General features: G+C 42.1%; 1 protein-coding gene across 2 annotated transcripts in view; it reads right to left on the reverse strand.

The window, feature by feature from the left end:
* bace1 (beta-secretase 1) overlaps nt 1-16,606 on the reverse strand; it is a 42,747-nt gene that overhangs the window by 6,343 nt on the left and 19,798 nt on the right. For both annotated transcript variants that reach the window (XM_056757510.1, XM_056757509.1), the window contains 2 exons: nt 13,799-13,948; nt 13,454-13,625 (listed from right to left, as the gene is read on the reverse strand). In XM_056757510.1, the coding sequence (XP_056613488.1) occupies nt 13,454-13,625; nt 13,799-13,948 (322 nt within the window). The remainder of the gene's footprint in view (nt 1-13,453; nt 13,626-13,798; nt 13,949-16,606) is intronic.

A 16,606-nucleotide genomic window follows, 5' to 3' on the forward strand; every position in this document is an offset into this window, starting at 1 on the left:
GACACTATCTGGCATCCCAGATCAGACCTCTGGAACACCCATGTCTGGTCTCTAGATGGGACGAGAAGATCCTGGGTTGGCTACTCTCCCTTCACGGCAGAGACCATCACCCAGGCCAGGGCCCCATCTACTAGGCGGTTACACGCCTCTAGACGGCACCTCTTCTCGTCCTGGTGTCTCTCTCTCAATGAGAAAGACCCACAGAGTTGCTCTATCAGGATTTTGTTGGCCTTCTTACGAGACTGGAGACTAACATCTCCCCTCCACACTGAATGTGTATGTAGTCACTATCGCCACTCATCACGACTCAGTGGATAAAAAGTTTCTAGGGCAACACGACCTGGTCACCAGGTTCCTAAGGGGCGCGAGAGGGTGGAATCCGCCTTATCTCTGCTCCATACCCCCTTGGGACCCTAACATCGGTCCAAGAGCCCCTCGGAGGTTCCGATCTTCCTCACCTGACGAGTAAGACGGCCCTCCTATGGGCGCTCGCTTCCTTCAAGAAGGTAGGGGACCTCCAAGCATTCTCTGTGTCTCCGGATTGCCTTAAATTCGGCCCTGCCAAACTCTCACGTTATCTTGAGACCCAGGCCCCGATACGTGCCCAAAAATCCCACTTCTCCCTTCTGGGACCAAGTGGTGGACTTGCAGGCGCTCCCTATCGGGAGGAAGACCCAACCCCATCCGTGTTGTGTCCTGGACCGCACGCAGAGCTTCAGTAGCTCTGACCAGCTCCTTGTCTGTGTTAGAGGACAGCAGAAGGGGAAGGCTGTCTCCAAGCAGAGGCTGGCACACTCGGTCGTGGATGCCGTTACGAGGGCATTCCGATCTCAGATTCTCCCATGCCCACTGGCAGTGGCTTACTCCACACGGGGTATAGCCACCTCTGGGACACTGGCCAGAAGTGCCTCTCTAGCAGACATCTGTAGAGCTGCGGGTTGGGCTACGCCCAAACACCTTCGCAAGGCTTCGCGTAAACCCGGTGTCAGCCCACGTCCTGCGTGGCGACATGTAGGACTGGCATCCAGGGGGGCGTATGCCCGTGAAAGCACCTTCCCACCATCCAAGAGGTTAGGTCAGTGTGCTATCTACCTTTTATCTTACCCAAATACATGGCTAAGAAACTGGTACCTCACCAACCTTCCTTCTTACCCACACACTGGTAAAGAACAGGCATTCCATCCATCACTAAGCAAGCACCCCCTGGAGGTTGGCTGGGCAGGGCAGCCTTCCCCCTTAGGCCAGGAAACCATATGACCTATCACAGATAGCTCTAACCGGACCTAATGCTACCGGACGTCTGTAACACCCCCTCCATGGGCTGTTCCATCTGATCTATCCTCATGAGAATGGTTCCCACTCCTGGTAACCTATGAGCTTCCCCAGGTGGACTTCCACCTGCGGTTAACTACTCAGTCCGCACGTTCCATGCGTTCTCCTCCAAGGACGAGACCATACCTATATCCACCATATTCCTCCCCACGGGTAGGCCTCTGCAGCTCATCCCTAATTAAGGAAGTTGCGCTTACCCGGTGTAAACCCGAGCCGGACGGCCTCTCGCCAGTAGAGAGTTAAGGCCTCCGTCCGTGAAAGGTTACCGGTCAGGGCTGTACCCAACTTTCAGCAAGAAAGCTCTGGAACCCCCTGACCACCACACTGGAAGGTTACAGTTTCAGGAAAGCATCGAGCTGACACGCCCAGGCCTGTTACAGTCGCTTCGCTAGAGATTGTGACGCATTACAGCATTGTGGCGTTTTCTATAGGCAACCCCATCTGTCTTTCTCGACACAACGTCGAGAGACCGACAGAAAGGGAACGTCTTGGTTACGTATGTAACCTCAGTTCCCTGATGGAGGGAACAAGACGTTGTGTCCCTTATGCCACAAACACGTATCGTATTCTGCTGCAGTCGCGAGAGGCTGTCAGGCTCTTTAGAACAAGAGGTAAGTGTATGCTGCACGCCGGCTTCCTTTTATACCGGACATCCGGGGGCGGAGACCGGCATGCAAATTTCATTCGCCAAATTTCATTGGCCTTTTCTATAGTAGTCAGAGTTCAAGGGCGAACCCCATCAGGGAACTGAGGTTACATACGTAACCAAGACGTTATTTCTTAAGCAAGTTTTTGTATGTCTTACCAACATAAAAACACGTTTCTCATCCATTTCAGTGCGTGGCCTTTTTTAAAGGGACACCCAACCCAACCCAAAAGTAAAAATGCTTTTATGTATTACTCACCCTCTAGTTGTTTCAAACCTGTTTAAATGTCTTTGTTCGGTTGAACACAAATATATTTGGTAAAATGTTAGAAACTGAAAATTATTTTGCATCATTGACTACTATAGCAGAAAAGATCATAATGGTAGTCAAAGGTGACCCAGAAGTTTTTGCTTTTCTAAATCCCCCAAAACATCTTTTGAGTTAAACAGAACAAAAAATATATACAATACCAATGAAACCATTAAGATAAGCAAATACAGCCAAAGAAACGTCTTTTGGCAGTTCTTAACTTTGATTTGACCAGAAAATAATTGTGCTAGTTTTCATTCCTTTGGACGTGTTTTGAGGGGTCATTGGGCTGCTTTCAGGAAGCTAGTCATCAAGATCCCTGTGACCAGCAGCAATGACAAGATAAGCTAACGTTTACATGATGACTAGCTAGAATTATATATAATCTAGCTCAGTGATGGATTGTGCTATTATGTATTTAAATACCTTTGAAAAAAATAATTGTTTGCATTTAAATGTTTTATCTTAGTATTTTTGTATTTTCAAACTAAAATAATTTTGGCCAATTAACCTCCTTATTAGACTGCATGGACAGGCAGTGTTTCAAATACATCCATTTGAAAAATACAAAATACTATTATTATGTTGGCTTGACAAAGCCAACATACAGTTCTTTGTTCTAAGCTTATTATTATTATTCTTATCGTCCCTAAAAATTTCTGACTTTCAAGCTACATTGCAGTTGTACCAAACATGTCATACCAAACTTTCCACAAACCTTCAAACTGGTCTGACTTGAGTTGCTATATCTTTTTAAACTGATCCAGGTTCTGGTTTTCGAAAACCGGACTCTCAAAACCACCAAATTTCCCATTGACTTAAAATTGAGACAAACTTTGATGGCTCATAACTCAAAGTAAGGATGTTGTAGAAACTTGTGAGTTACCTTGTTTGAAGAGTCTGGCAGGCTCTACAAGAACATCTATCACAATGGGTGTCAGTTGCACCCCTGTGGTGTAAGAGCCCCCCAAAATTCCCCCTATACTTATAGTGGAAGAGGAAATATGCCATATAAGGCATATTTATTTGTCCTGTGTTGAAAATCTTCGCAGTACAACCACTCAGAGACAAGGGGGTGGGCTCATTTTACTCAGGCAACCAATCAGTATCTCAGAAACGTTATTAAGTTGCGAAGCCACGCCCATAGCAACCATTTATAGCAACCTCTCCCATAGACTCCCATTATAAAAAGTCCAGATGGATATCTTTGCAGCACAGTGTCATAGAGACAAGGGTCTGGGCTTATTTAACAAAGGCAACCTATCAGTATCCCTGAAACATCATTAAGCTACAAAGCCACGCACATAGCAACCAAACAGGTTAGCCTAGCAACCATTTAGCAATGCCTATATCTCTGTATAAGAACATAATAGAGACTTGGGGTTTGTTTGTTTAATTCATAGCTTAGAGTATAATCAAATGACAGATGCTAAGCCACGCCCATAGCAACCAAATAGGTTAGCCTAGAAACCATTTTGCAATACCTATATCTCTTTATCGGAACATCATAGAGTATCTTTGTAATAGTGTTTTGTATTTAAAAACATTTAATCTAAGTATTTTTATATTTATTTTTGTATAGCCTAGTTTATTCAAGAAATCAGCAGTCTATTAAAATACAAAAATACAAAGAATTGTTTTTTAATTTTAAGTTCTACTTCTGTATTTATTTTGGTGAAAAGACTCGTACAAACACTAGAGAATATTTTTTTTTGATCCAGCTTAGTGAAATGTATTCATAAGTATTACAGTATTTAGTTTATCTAAGCTTAAATAATCATGTTTCAATTTTTTTAAGATACATAAATCAGAAATGATCGGTCAGGTGGAGACGGAAGAGATGTGTTTTCGGGCGATTCTTAAACATGGTCACAGAATCTGCTGATCTTTTAGCAGCAGGCAGATCATTCCACAAATGTGAAACCGATCCAGAGAAGGTTTGTGACGTGTGCTCTCTTCGGTTTATTGAAGACCACTCTTGCTGCTGCATTCTGGAATATCTGTAGAGGTTTGGTCGTGCAACCAGGAAGTCCAGCTAGTAGCGCATTGCAATAGTCCAGTCTGGACAGATCAAGAACTTGGACTAGGACTTGTAGCATGCTCGGATATGAAAGGTCTAATTTTCGTGATATTGAAGAGGATGAATCTACAGGACCGAGTGGTGCTTGCAACCTGATCTGTGAAGTTAGCTGATCCTCCATCACCACTCCTAGGTTTCTGGCCGTTCTGGAAGATGTGATGGTTGATGGGTCCAGTTGAATGGAGAAGTTTTGATTGAGTTTAGGGTCGGACAGGATCACAAGGAGTTCTGTTTTTACAAAATTCTGCTGCAGGTGATGGTCCTACATCCTGAGGGAAATGTCACTCAGGCATGCTGAAATACGAAGAAAGATGCAAACTCATCAGCTGTTAAGTCCGATGCATGTGAGTGGGAAGGCGGGCAAAGAACAGCAGAGAAAGTTTTATAGAGAGTACGAGCGTTAGCCGAGTTGTTGATTTTACGATGGTAGTATTGAGTCTTTGCAAAGGAGACATCAGCAGAGAAAGAAGAGAGGAAAGACTGATAGAGACTGAGGTCAGTGGGTTCTTTAGATTTGCGCCACAGACCTGAGGGTGGCCCGATGCTCGCGGAGAACGTCAGATAATCAGGGGGAAGAAGGAGATGCACAAGATGGCCTAGATGTAAGGGGGCATAAGCTGTCAAAGCAGGAGGTAAGTGTGGAACAGAGAGTGTCAGTGGCGGTATTAGTGTTCAAGAGAGAGAGCTGTACATAGGCAGGGAGTGTGTACTGTAGTTGATGAGAGCTTATTTCAATTGAAAAGGATGCTGCACCCGCACTTCCGTCTAGTTTGATTTGAGCCCAGGCAAACCTTTGTAATACATCTGTTGTTGTGTCGCAAAATCTAGTTTTAGGAGTTTGTTAGAGCACAATGTGGTTGTTGAAATTTATAATCTGAGGTCAAAATATAAAGGCGCAACTGTTTAAAAATGTGCTCCGTCATTTTCGAAGGTGTAATGTTGGGCTGTCAGTGGCCATGAGTCACGGCCCGCAGAGAACATTAATATCTGGGAGCACATGTAACTTTTCACTGGTTCCGACGTCTCAACAGATTACGTCTTTCGATTTAGGTATAATGGGGTCATTTGCTGCCCTTGTTCGTTAGCAAATTGTTAGCTTCAACAGTGTCTTGATTATGCAAAGATTTAATCCTTATAGGCTTACTTACTTTTTAATGCTTGCTTGTGTAACAGAGATTGCACTATGTGCATGTGACCCGGGACATTTACCTTGCAAGTTGTGCTCTTATTCTGGGATTACTTGCTCATAATATTCTTTATTTTTATTTGCCATTTATTGTTACTCTTTAAATGCGCAGATTGAGCTTTGCTACGCATTTTAAAATGTCCCAAAAACATATTTCCCCCCTACTATGGTAAGGGTGAGGGATGAGTTACGGAGGCGGGATTTAAAAAAAAAGACCAACCATGTATCAGCATCTGCAAAATAATAAAACCATCAGAATTAGGGGAGTGACAATCTATTCAATAAACTGCATGGTGTCCATTATCATAATATGGGAAAGAAGATTTAGGGACATTTTAAAATGCTCAACGAAGCTCAATCTGTGCACTTAAAGAGTGATAATATGGCGAAATTCTCTACAAACCATCTAAATAAAGAATACTATGAGCAAATAAAACCAGAGTATGTGTGCAACGTGCAAGGTAAATATATAGGGTCAGTTCTAAAAAACGCACAAGCTCTGTCACACCGCGCATGCATGATGAAAAGCCAAAAGACCGCCAATGTACCTAAAACAAAAGATAAATGAAGGATACAATGTTTTGTTCCCTCCATCAGGGAACTGAGGTTACATCCGCAACCAGGACATGCCCTTTAGTGGCTGGGTCCGTGGTAGTGGCTGGGTCCGTGAACGCAACATCTGAATCGTCATCCGCCCGAAGTGTGGGCACGAAGTATCCACAAAGGCTAAATCTTACAAATTTCAGTAATATATGTGATTGATTTTCACTATCACTATCGGGGGATCACACTTCTCAGCCTCCCCGGGAAAGTCTATGCCAGGGTACTGGAGAGGAGAATCCGGCCGATGGTAGAACCTCGGATTAAGGAGGAACAGTGTGGTTTTCATCCCGGTCGTGGAACACTGGACCAGCTCTATACCCTCTCCAGGGTGCTGGAGGGTGCATGGGAGTTTGCCCAACCAATCCACATGTGTTTTGTGGATTTGGAGAAGGCATTCAACTGTGTCCCTCGCGGCATCTTGTGGAGGGTGCTCTGGGAGTATGGGATTCGGGACCCTTTGCTAAGGGCTATCCGGTCCCTGTACGACCGGAGCAGGAGCTTGGTCCGCATTGCCGGAAGTAAGTCAGATTTGTTCCCGGTGCATGTTGGACTCCGGCAGGGCTGCCCTTTGTCACCGGTTCTGTTCATCATTTTTATGGACAGAATTTCTAGGCGCAGCCAGGGGCCGGAGGGCGTCGGGTTTGGGGACCACACGATTTCATCTCTGCTCTTTGCGGATGATGTCGTCGTGCTGGCCTCATCAGACCAGGACCTTCATCATGCACTAGGTCGGTTTGCAGCTGAGTGTGAAGCGGCTTGGATTTTCTCCCATTTTCCAGCATGTGTTACGGGTGTTTTTCCGATTAAAAACATTTTCTAATTAAATTTTTGGACCATGATCGCAGATCCAACAACTTTTGATGGTCATGGACGTATAAGCCCAAGTTTTCCCACTGGTAAGTACTCTTAACCTTTTAACTGTCGGAGCCTTTTTTTGAGTCTACACATGAAAAGGCATGTTGGAACTAAAATGATGGTAACTCATAAATTCTTTGGAATACCGACTTACGGTTGGTCTTGTTTGAAAAAAGAAAAGTAGCCGATTATTGCTAAAAAGAAATCACACACACACAAAAAAGTTTGTTTTTCTTTGATTAAAAAATACATATGGGTTGCAAAAGGATAACAAAAAATCTAAGCACACTCTTTATAAAAAATAATCAATTACTCTCCCTACATAAAATATAAGAAAACACCAAAGAAATCTGTATTCTAGAGTCTTAGACCTTTCCAATGATATATAGTTTGTCATGATTCGATTAGAAATTACATGCACAATATTGATGCAAACTTAGGTGATACGGAACGGGTGATAGTTATCAGGCTACTAAAATATTAACAGAACATTTAAATTAAACGACTTCTTCAGGCACACGATTTCATCTCTGCTCTTTGTGGATGATGTCGTCGTGCTGGCCCCCTCAGACCAGGACCTTCAGCATGCACTGGGACGGTTTGCAGCCGAGTGTGAAGCGGCTGGGATGAGAATCAGCACCTCCAAATCACTTCAGGTGGGTGGAGAGTCCCTGCCTCAAGTGGAGGAGTTCAAGTATCTGGGGGTCTTGTTCACGAGTGACGGAAGGATGGAACGGGAGATTGACAGACGGATCGGTGCAGCTTCTGCAGTAATGCAGTCGCTGTACCGGTCTGTCGTGGTGAAGAAGGAGCTGAGCCGCAAGGTGAAGAACAGGCAACAGCACTCTGCTCAGAAAGCAGATAATAGCTGGCCTCCGTTACACTGGCAAACCTATCTATTCTACTACCTATTAGACGTCACTCTGAGAATGACAGGGTTAAAAAAAACAGCTGCTATTAAATTAGTGCTTTTAAACATCTGTTCACTAAAACAAATCCTTTTTGGTCAATGACCTCATCACCAGCAACAAACTTGACTTCATTTTTCTAAATGAAACTTGGTTAGATGATAGTTATAGTGATACAATCCTCAAAAAATCTTCCCCCCAAACTTTACTTTCATAAATGTTTGCAGAGCTATAAGGAGAGGTAGAGGAATAGCTGCTCTGTTTAATGACCTTTTCAAACGCAAGCAAGTTACTTGGTGACTACCTTTCCTTTGAAAACTTGAGTATTGCGTTAAAAGGTGCACCTTTCGCACTCTGTTCACAATTATTTACAGACCTTCTAAATACTCCTCTTTTCAGAACTGCTGTCAGCTATTTCCTCAGAATTTGACTTCTTTGTTATTGCTGAAGATTTTACATTTAGTCATTTGGCAGACGCTTTTATCCAAATTAAAGCAGCATGGAGTAAAGTGTCTTGCTCAAGGACACACTGGTGGTGTCTGCTGGGATCGAACCAGCAACCTTTGATTTACCAGTACAGTGGTTTAACCCACTAGACCACCATCTCCATTTTAACATTACCACATCTTCACATGACGCTCAAATCCCTCTCTCCCAATGACGACAGGCCTATTGACTCTCTTTGCCAGTGCATTGATGAAATTAAAAGCTGGATGTGTCAAAACTTCCTGCAGTTAATTATAAACAAAACTGAAGTCATTGTTTTTGGTAACAAGGATGAAACTAACAAGGTAAACTCATACCTTGACTTAAGAGGTCTACAGACACAAAGGTAAAAAATCTTGCCGTCATTTTAGAGTATGACCTTAGTTTCAGCAGTCATGTCAAAGGGTGTACGACCATCTCAGAAACATAGCCAGAATCAGATGTTTTGTCTCAAACCAAGATTTAGAGAAACTAGTCCATGCTTTCATCACCAGCAGGGTGGATTACTGTCATGGACTCCTTACAGGTCAATGCAACCTCCCAGTATGATGTGCATAAATTTTCTAAATGGAGCTTCCAAGAGCGACTGCAGGTGAACTACAACCTGTCAGTGTTATGTATCCAGTGTTATGTTATGTATAAGTTTTCTACATGGCGTGCCGTTCCCAGCCACGTCTTGCTCAGATATAACGACTGGGTGAATTAATTTAAGTAAATGTAAACAGCGGAATGTTTCAGTATCCTATATCCGACCAGTACTTTAAGCGCAATAGTCCGACCAGTCTGCACAACCCGAAGACAACTGCATCTCGTTTATTACCCCAGACATAAATAATAACTCAGTGAATGTTAACAGTGTTTGACGCATTCAGACACGCACAGCAATTAGAAGATTTAACAACATCTTATAGCATACTTGAGAATGTTTGTGTCACGGTGACATTCTCACTCTCCGCGTCTCTATCGAGTTATGCATTATGCACACGCTGGTTGCACTCCGTCTGCATAGCCCATGCACCAACTACAAAAGAATTACATTTGACCTACATTCACTTCAGCTAACTCAAATTGGTTGAATTTAACAAGGCTTCTGGGTGGCATTCGTGTTGCGTTCTTAAACGGACTGCCTGGAAACAACACAAAAGAGCTCTCAGAAGACCTACGATCAAGAATTGTTGTCTTACATAAAGCTGGAAAGGGCTGCAAAAGTATATCTAAAAGCCTTGATGTCCATGTGTCCACGGTAAGACAGATTGTCTACAAATGGAGAAAGTTCAGCACTGTTGCTACACTCCCTAGGTGTGGTCGTCCTGTAAAGATAACTGCAAGAGCACAGCGCAGAATGCTCAATGAGGTGAAGAAGAATCCTAGAGTGTCAGCTAAACACTTACAGAAATCTCTGGCACATGCTAAAATTTTTGTTGACAAATCTACAATAAGGAAAACATTAAACAAGACTGTCATCGATGGAAAAATGAATTCCAAAGTTTATCAAGACATTTTGCAGGAAAACTTAAGACCATCTGTCCGCCAACTGAAGCTTAACAGAGGATGGACGATGCAACAGGACAACGACCCAAAGCATAGAAGTAAATCTTCAACAGAAGAAAATACGTCTTCTGGAGTGGCCCAGTCAGAGTACTGACCTCAACCCGATTGAGATGCTGTGGCATGACCTCAAGAGAGCGATTCATACCAGAAATCCCAAGAATATTGCTGAACTGAAACACTTTTGTAAAGAGGAATGGTCCAAAATTTCTTCTGACCGTTGTGCAGGTCTGATCTGCAACTATAGGAAACGTTTGGTTGAGGTTATTGCTGCCAAAGGAGGGTCAACCAGTTTTTAAACCCAAAGGTTCACATACTTTTTCCACCCTGCAGTATGAATGTTTACATGTTGTGTTCAATAAAAACATTATTAGTTTATTAGCGGTATTAGTTTAAGCAGACTGTGTTTCTCTATTGTTGTGACTTAGATGAAGATCAGAACACATTTTATGACCAATTTATGAAGAAATCCAAGTAAACAGCTCAAATCATTCATCCTTAGGCTAAAACATCTGTCAGCATTCTAGTCTTGCTCTCACATTGTGTGTGTGTATAGCTTGTCAATGACAAGCGCTAGAATCCACGAAATTACGCTGAGATCTGCAGGTGCGCTTTCCTTGGATTTAAGGCAAGCATACACCCACAATGTGAGCGCATTACTAGAATGCGCTGTTTGTTGTGACAGATTTTATAATTTAATTTCGCTAAACGACGGCAGTACTACATCTGTGTTGTGTTGACACGCAGGATGAAAGCGGTTTGGGTGCGCAGTTACTCATTCTTATATTATAAGAGACATACAGCAAAACGGGTTATTGTGAGCATAGCTGTTTTTGATGAGGCAAAAAGGGGTTTGTTTACACAGCCATTGAGTGTTTTATTACACAAATTTCATGAAGACCCTCATACGATGAGCCCTTTAATAATCTAACGGTATTGATTTAATTATTTACTCAATCTGGACATAGTTCCACAATTAATCAAGTACTCATTTTTAAAACCTCATGGGTTAACAAGAAGCGCGAGAAGGCGGAATCTGCCCCGTCTGCGCTCCATACCCTCTTGGGACCTTGACATGGTCCTGGCGGGCCTTAAGAGGCCCTCATTTGAGCCCCTCACAGACGCCGCTCTTCCTCAATTAGCGATGAAGACCATTCTCCTGATCATTTCCATCAAGAGGCTAGGGGACCTACGAGCTTTTCTGTGTCCCCTGATTGCCTAAAATTCGGGCTCGGCGATTCTCACGTCATCCTGAGACCCTGGCCTGGCTACATGCCCAAAGTTCCCACCACTCCCTTTCGGGACCAGGTGATGAACTTGCAGGCGTTCCCCACTGGGGAGGAAGACACAACCCCATCCGTGTTGTGCCCAGTACGTGCACTGCGCCTCTACTTGAACCGTACGCAAAGATTCAGGAGCTCTGATCAGCTCTTTGTCTTTTTGGAGGTCAGCAGAAGGGGAGGGCTGTCTCCAAACAGAGAGTAGCGCACAGGATTGTGGACGCGGTCACGACGGCATACCAATCCCAGAATCGCCCGTGCCTACTTTCAGTGAGAGCTCACTCCGCCTAGTGCATAGCCTCCTCGTGGGCACTGGCGCCTCTCTGGCAGACATCTGCAGAGCTGTGGGTTGGGCTATGCCCAACACCTTCGCAAGGTTTAACAACCTCTGTGTAGAACCGGTGTCAGCCCACGTCTTGCATGGAAACATGTAGGACCGGCAGCCGGTGGGGCGTATCCCTGCGAAAGGTGGGTCAGTGTGCTACTTAGCCTCCATTCTTCCCCCCAGGGACGGGAATCCATCACTAAGCAAGCACCCCCTGTGGGTGGGCTTGGCAGAGCAGCCCTGCCCCTTAAGCCGGGTACCTTGAGAGTGATCCACATATAGCTCTAACAGGACCTTATGCTACCGGACATTGTAACTCCCCCACTCGGGCGATCCCGTCTCATGTATCCTCATGATTGGTTCCCACCTTGGTAACCCATGACCTTCCCTAGGTGGACCTCCACCTCGCGGTTAACTACTTCAGTCCGCATATTTTTCCCATGAGCTCTCCCCTGAGGGTGAGACCATGCGGGTGTCTCCACTAGAACTCCTCCCAATGGTAGAGGCTTCCCACCTTTTCTAAAAGCTCTGGAACCCTCTGCCTACCTATCCACTGGAAGATTACAATTTCGCAGAAGTGCTCATGTCTGACACGCCCAGGCCAGTCACCGTTTCTTTGCTATGATTTGCTTTGAGATTGTGATACGGCACAGCGGAACTGAGGTTACATCCGTAACAAAGATGTTTTCCATCTTAACAATATATCTAAACTATGTCATATGATTTCACTTGCCTATTGAGCATCACATACACTTTAAAATCTTCCTTATTACCTATAAAGCCCAACACGGTTTAGCTCTCGAGTACCTGAGTGAGCTTCTCTTGTATTAAAGTCCAGCACGTTCACTACGTTCTCAGGGCTCTGGTCAGTTGGTATTACCTAGAATTTCAATATCTAGTGCAAGTGGTAGATCACTTTACTATCTAGCGCCTAAACTTTGGAATAGTCTTCCTTTTACTGTCCAGGAGGTATACACACTGTCAGTTTAAATCTAGATCAAAGATGCATCTTTCCAATCTTGCATACACTACACTTTCATAATACAAATCCTCTAAGGGTTAAGACTGGATTAGTTAGATCAACCAGAACCAGGAAAGAGGTCCATCTGAATTTTTACTATGCTTATTTTCTTTTTATTTAGTCAAGTTGTGCAAGCACTGTTGAGCTTGTTGCGATGCTTAAGTTTTTGCCAGATGGGACCTGGTTGGGCCTGGGTTCTCCCAAGTTTTTTTTTCCATTGGAGTTTTCCAAGGCTAAATAAACTTGCATTTACTCGAGGCATGATCACATTGGCACATAACAATGCTCAGCCATAGTGCTGTCGGTTGAAATTGAACGTTTTCATACTAAACACATCGATATCGTTTGGTGAAAAATTAGCTCAGCACTATGGGAGCGGAAGTGTCCTAGCTGGCTTAAATTTAATCTAAAGTATGTGATTGCCCTGTGTGCATATACCCCATTTTACATTGATCAGGAAAATAAAGTTTTGGATCGGGATCGGCTGATACTCAGAATTCAGGTATCTTAATCTGATCGGATCCTTATCTTAAATAGAGCGGTCATATTGAGTGAGGCTTTTCCTATCCATTCATTGCAATGGCTGTGGTGCATCTTGTTAATATGCGTTGTCTTTGGTTGTGTTCAACTGAGGGTAAAAAGTCATATACATCTGGGATGGGTGTGTTAACATGTAGGTGAGTTAATATTCTACAATTTTCCAATACATATATTTTTTTATATTTTTGGAGATTTGGTGTGTCGACTTTATTTAGAATTCTTTATTCATTTTTTTGGCCTAGCACCCACGTGAGGTTGATGTGCGTACTTTTCTATTTTGGTACTAGCTACCTTTTTGTTCAGCAGAACATTGAAGGAATTTCTGTCTCTCACCGTGACATGTGCTGACAGCGAAGCCAATGCGTTTATGTTCTCGATCGAAAACCACATAGAAACCCTCCATGATGACAGCACCCATTACTGTACCGGTGCTGGACTGAGAGACAGCGAATTTATAACAGTCCTCTTGTGCCGACGCCACGTCTTCCACCGGCCTCAAGTACTGCTGCAGAGATCCAGGAGAAAGACATACATCAATCAGAACGAGAACATTTTAAAAATAAAATTGTATCTTAAGAAGACACACAATCCACATCTAACACACAGTAATTGTACAACATAATGCTGAAGGCAGTATGCAAATATAAAAATTGCATATTACCAAAAGTACAGACCTACCTGTGGTAGGATGGAGATTCGGAAAGACTGGTTTCTGTTTTCACTCATCAGATAGAGGGAGATCACTGGGAAGATGTGCCAGGGCGTGGTGCCAGACTGCCAACATACCAGCTGCTCACCCAGCCAAAAACCTGAGGGAAACTGTTCGGTCTGCAATGAAGGTGGACAGTGTTGAGTATAGAGCCTTCTCACACTATGCCTGGGGGCACCAAAACTCGGTCCTGGAGGGTCCTGCAGAGTTTAGCTCCAAGCTACCTCAACACATATGGTTGCAAGTTTTTACTATGCCTATTATGACCTTAATTAGCTGGTTCAGATGTGTTTGATTGGGGTTCAAGCTTAACTCTGCAGGACACCGGCCCTCCAGAACCAAGCTAAGGGACCCATGCACTATGCGAACTGAACCACTACCAAGTTAATTTAACACCTAAAGAATCTAGTGGTACTTTGATATCATTGGATATCATAATTGGATCAGTCTCAAAAGCACGTACGTGAAGTTAAACGCACAAAGTAATGTGGAGATTTAAGCGGCATCTAGTTCTCATTAAGTAAGCCTAGCTAGCTGTACCAGTAGTGAGATGGCTGCGTTAGCTTAAACTGGACTAGTAGCTGTTTGTTAGAAAGGATTATTGAACTTCCAACACTGAGTTTAAGGTAAACTGAAGTTTTGCTAAGTAGCATTTTAGACCCAATCCACCTAGCTTGATTTTCCCCTTGCACTTTTATTCACTTTGAAGCCATGAACTGTTAACTGAGTAGTTGGGCTCAGCTGTGAAGCAATCACTGACACAATAGGCAATTAGGGAGCCTCTGCATTAGAAGCACTATTTCCGAACTGGAAGCAGAAGCCCTTGTGGGAAAACAGACAATGTAAAGACCTGGGATTCCACCGAACAGCGACACTGGCAGACACTGTACCCCGCACTGTTTTGGCCTGCTAACATTTCTCTCCTACTTTCCATCTGCCCATTTTTCCTACTATTAACCATGTTTTCAGTACATTCAGACTGTCCACCGTAGACACCCATACACACAGCAGAGACCTCACCACCATCTTTGCTCCCTCTGCACTGGCCATTGATCTTTACATTGTCATGATTCATACCGTGCAGTTATTATAAAGTGTTACCTGCTTTTAACTGCACGCTATGAATCATTAGTTAAGCATCAGTACATAGTTAATTAATCATTTATGAAGCATTGGGCCCACATTAATAGACATTATTAAACAGTTTATAAATACAGCTATACATGCTTTGTTCTTGATTTATAAGCATGTATAAAATATGCTTAATAATCAAATTTTCATACTTTATCAAGGATGAATTCATCATTTCTAAATTAAGGATTACATTACTTACAAACCAGTTAGTTAGGAGTTGTCAGTGGTTCATGAGATCATTTATAAAGTGTAAGTAAATGATTAATAAACTCTTTGAATGCACAATTATACATCTTATTATTCTGACATATAGTAACAGTTACTTAATTTGTTAATAAATGCTTTTTTAACACACATTCCTGCTGTAATTCATGATTAATTAAGATAGTTATAAAACATTTACTAGTTGTCAGTTAACTATTTTTGTGAGCTCATCTAAAGTGAGGACTATATATGCCCTGTAAAGCATTTACAAATGAGAGTTAAAGGCTCACAATCCTACTCTAATTCATGATTAAAAAAGGTAGTTATAAAACATTTACTAGTTGTTAGATAACTATTTTTTGTGAGCTCATCTAAAGTGAGGACTATGTATGCCTTGTAAATCATTTACAAATGAGAGTTAAAGGCTCAGTTATCTTCTAAACAGAAATAGGAAAAAAAACACAGAGGGATACAGAACATAGAAATATTTATTTCAAGATGCAAAAGAAATTAAACTGTACAACTGTACATATCAATGAATATAAAACGATTTAATATAAAAAAATAAATGAACCTCTGCAAAATTAAAATTGTACAACCGAACATATAAATTAACATTAAATGAATTGATATAAAATGAAAAATAAACTTCTGAAAAAAAATTAATTCCTGCACACCTCCAGAAAAAATATAACTGTGAAGTGATATGCAACTCTCATTTGTAAATGCTTTACAAGGCATACATAGTCCTCACTTTAGATGAGCTCACAAAAAATAGTTATCTAACAACTAGTAAATGTTTTATAACTACCTTAATTAATCATGAATTACAGCAGGAATGTGTGTTAAAAAAGCATTTATAAACAAATTAAGTAACTGTTACTATTTGTCAGAATAATAAGATGTATAAATGTGCACTCAAAGAGTTTATTAATTATTTACTAACACTTTCTAAATGATCTCATGAACCACTGACAACTCCTAACTAACTGGTTTGTAAGTAATGTAATCCTTAATTTAGAAATTATGAATTCATCCTAAATAAAGTATGAAAATTTGATAATTAAGCATATTTTATACATGCTTATAAATCAAGAACAAAGCATTTATAGCTGTATTTATAAACTGCTTACTAAAGTCTATTAATGTGGGGCCAATGCTTCATAAATGATTAATTAACTATGTACTGATGCTTAACAAATGATTCATAGCGTGCAGTTATTATAAAGTGTTACTATGGTGGTTTTTCTATTATAGTGTTGAGTTTTCTTATATAAAATAATACATTTATTTAGTTATAGGTTTCATGTATTCTTAGGAAACAATATTGGGCCTCGTGTATAAGTATGAGCTCATGAACACCTGCATGAACAACAAGCAAGCATCTTATCTTAGCTGCACGTACACCACAAATAAGTTTTAATAAGGAAGTTTGGTTT

The sequence above is a fragment of the Triplophysa dalaica genome, chromosome 9 (assembly GCF_015846415.1).
Source record: "Triplophysa dalaica isolate WHDGS20190420 chromosome 9, ASM1584641v1, whole genome shotgun sequence".
Taxonomy (NCBI): domain Eukaryota; kingdom Metazoa; phylum Chordata; class Actinopteri; order Cypriniformes; family Nemacheilidae; genus Triplophysa; species Triplophysa dalaica.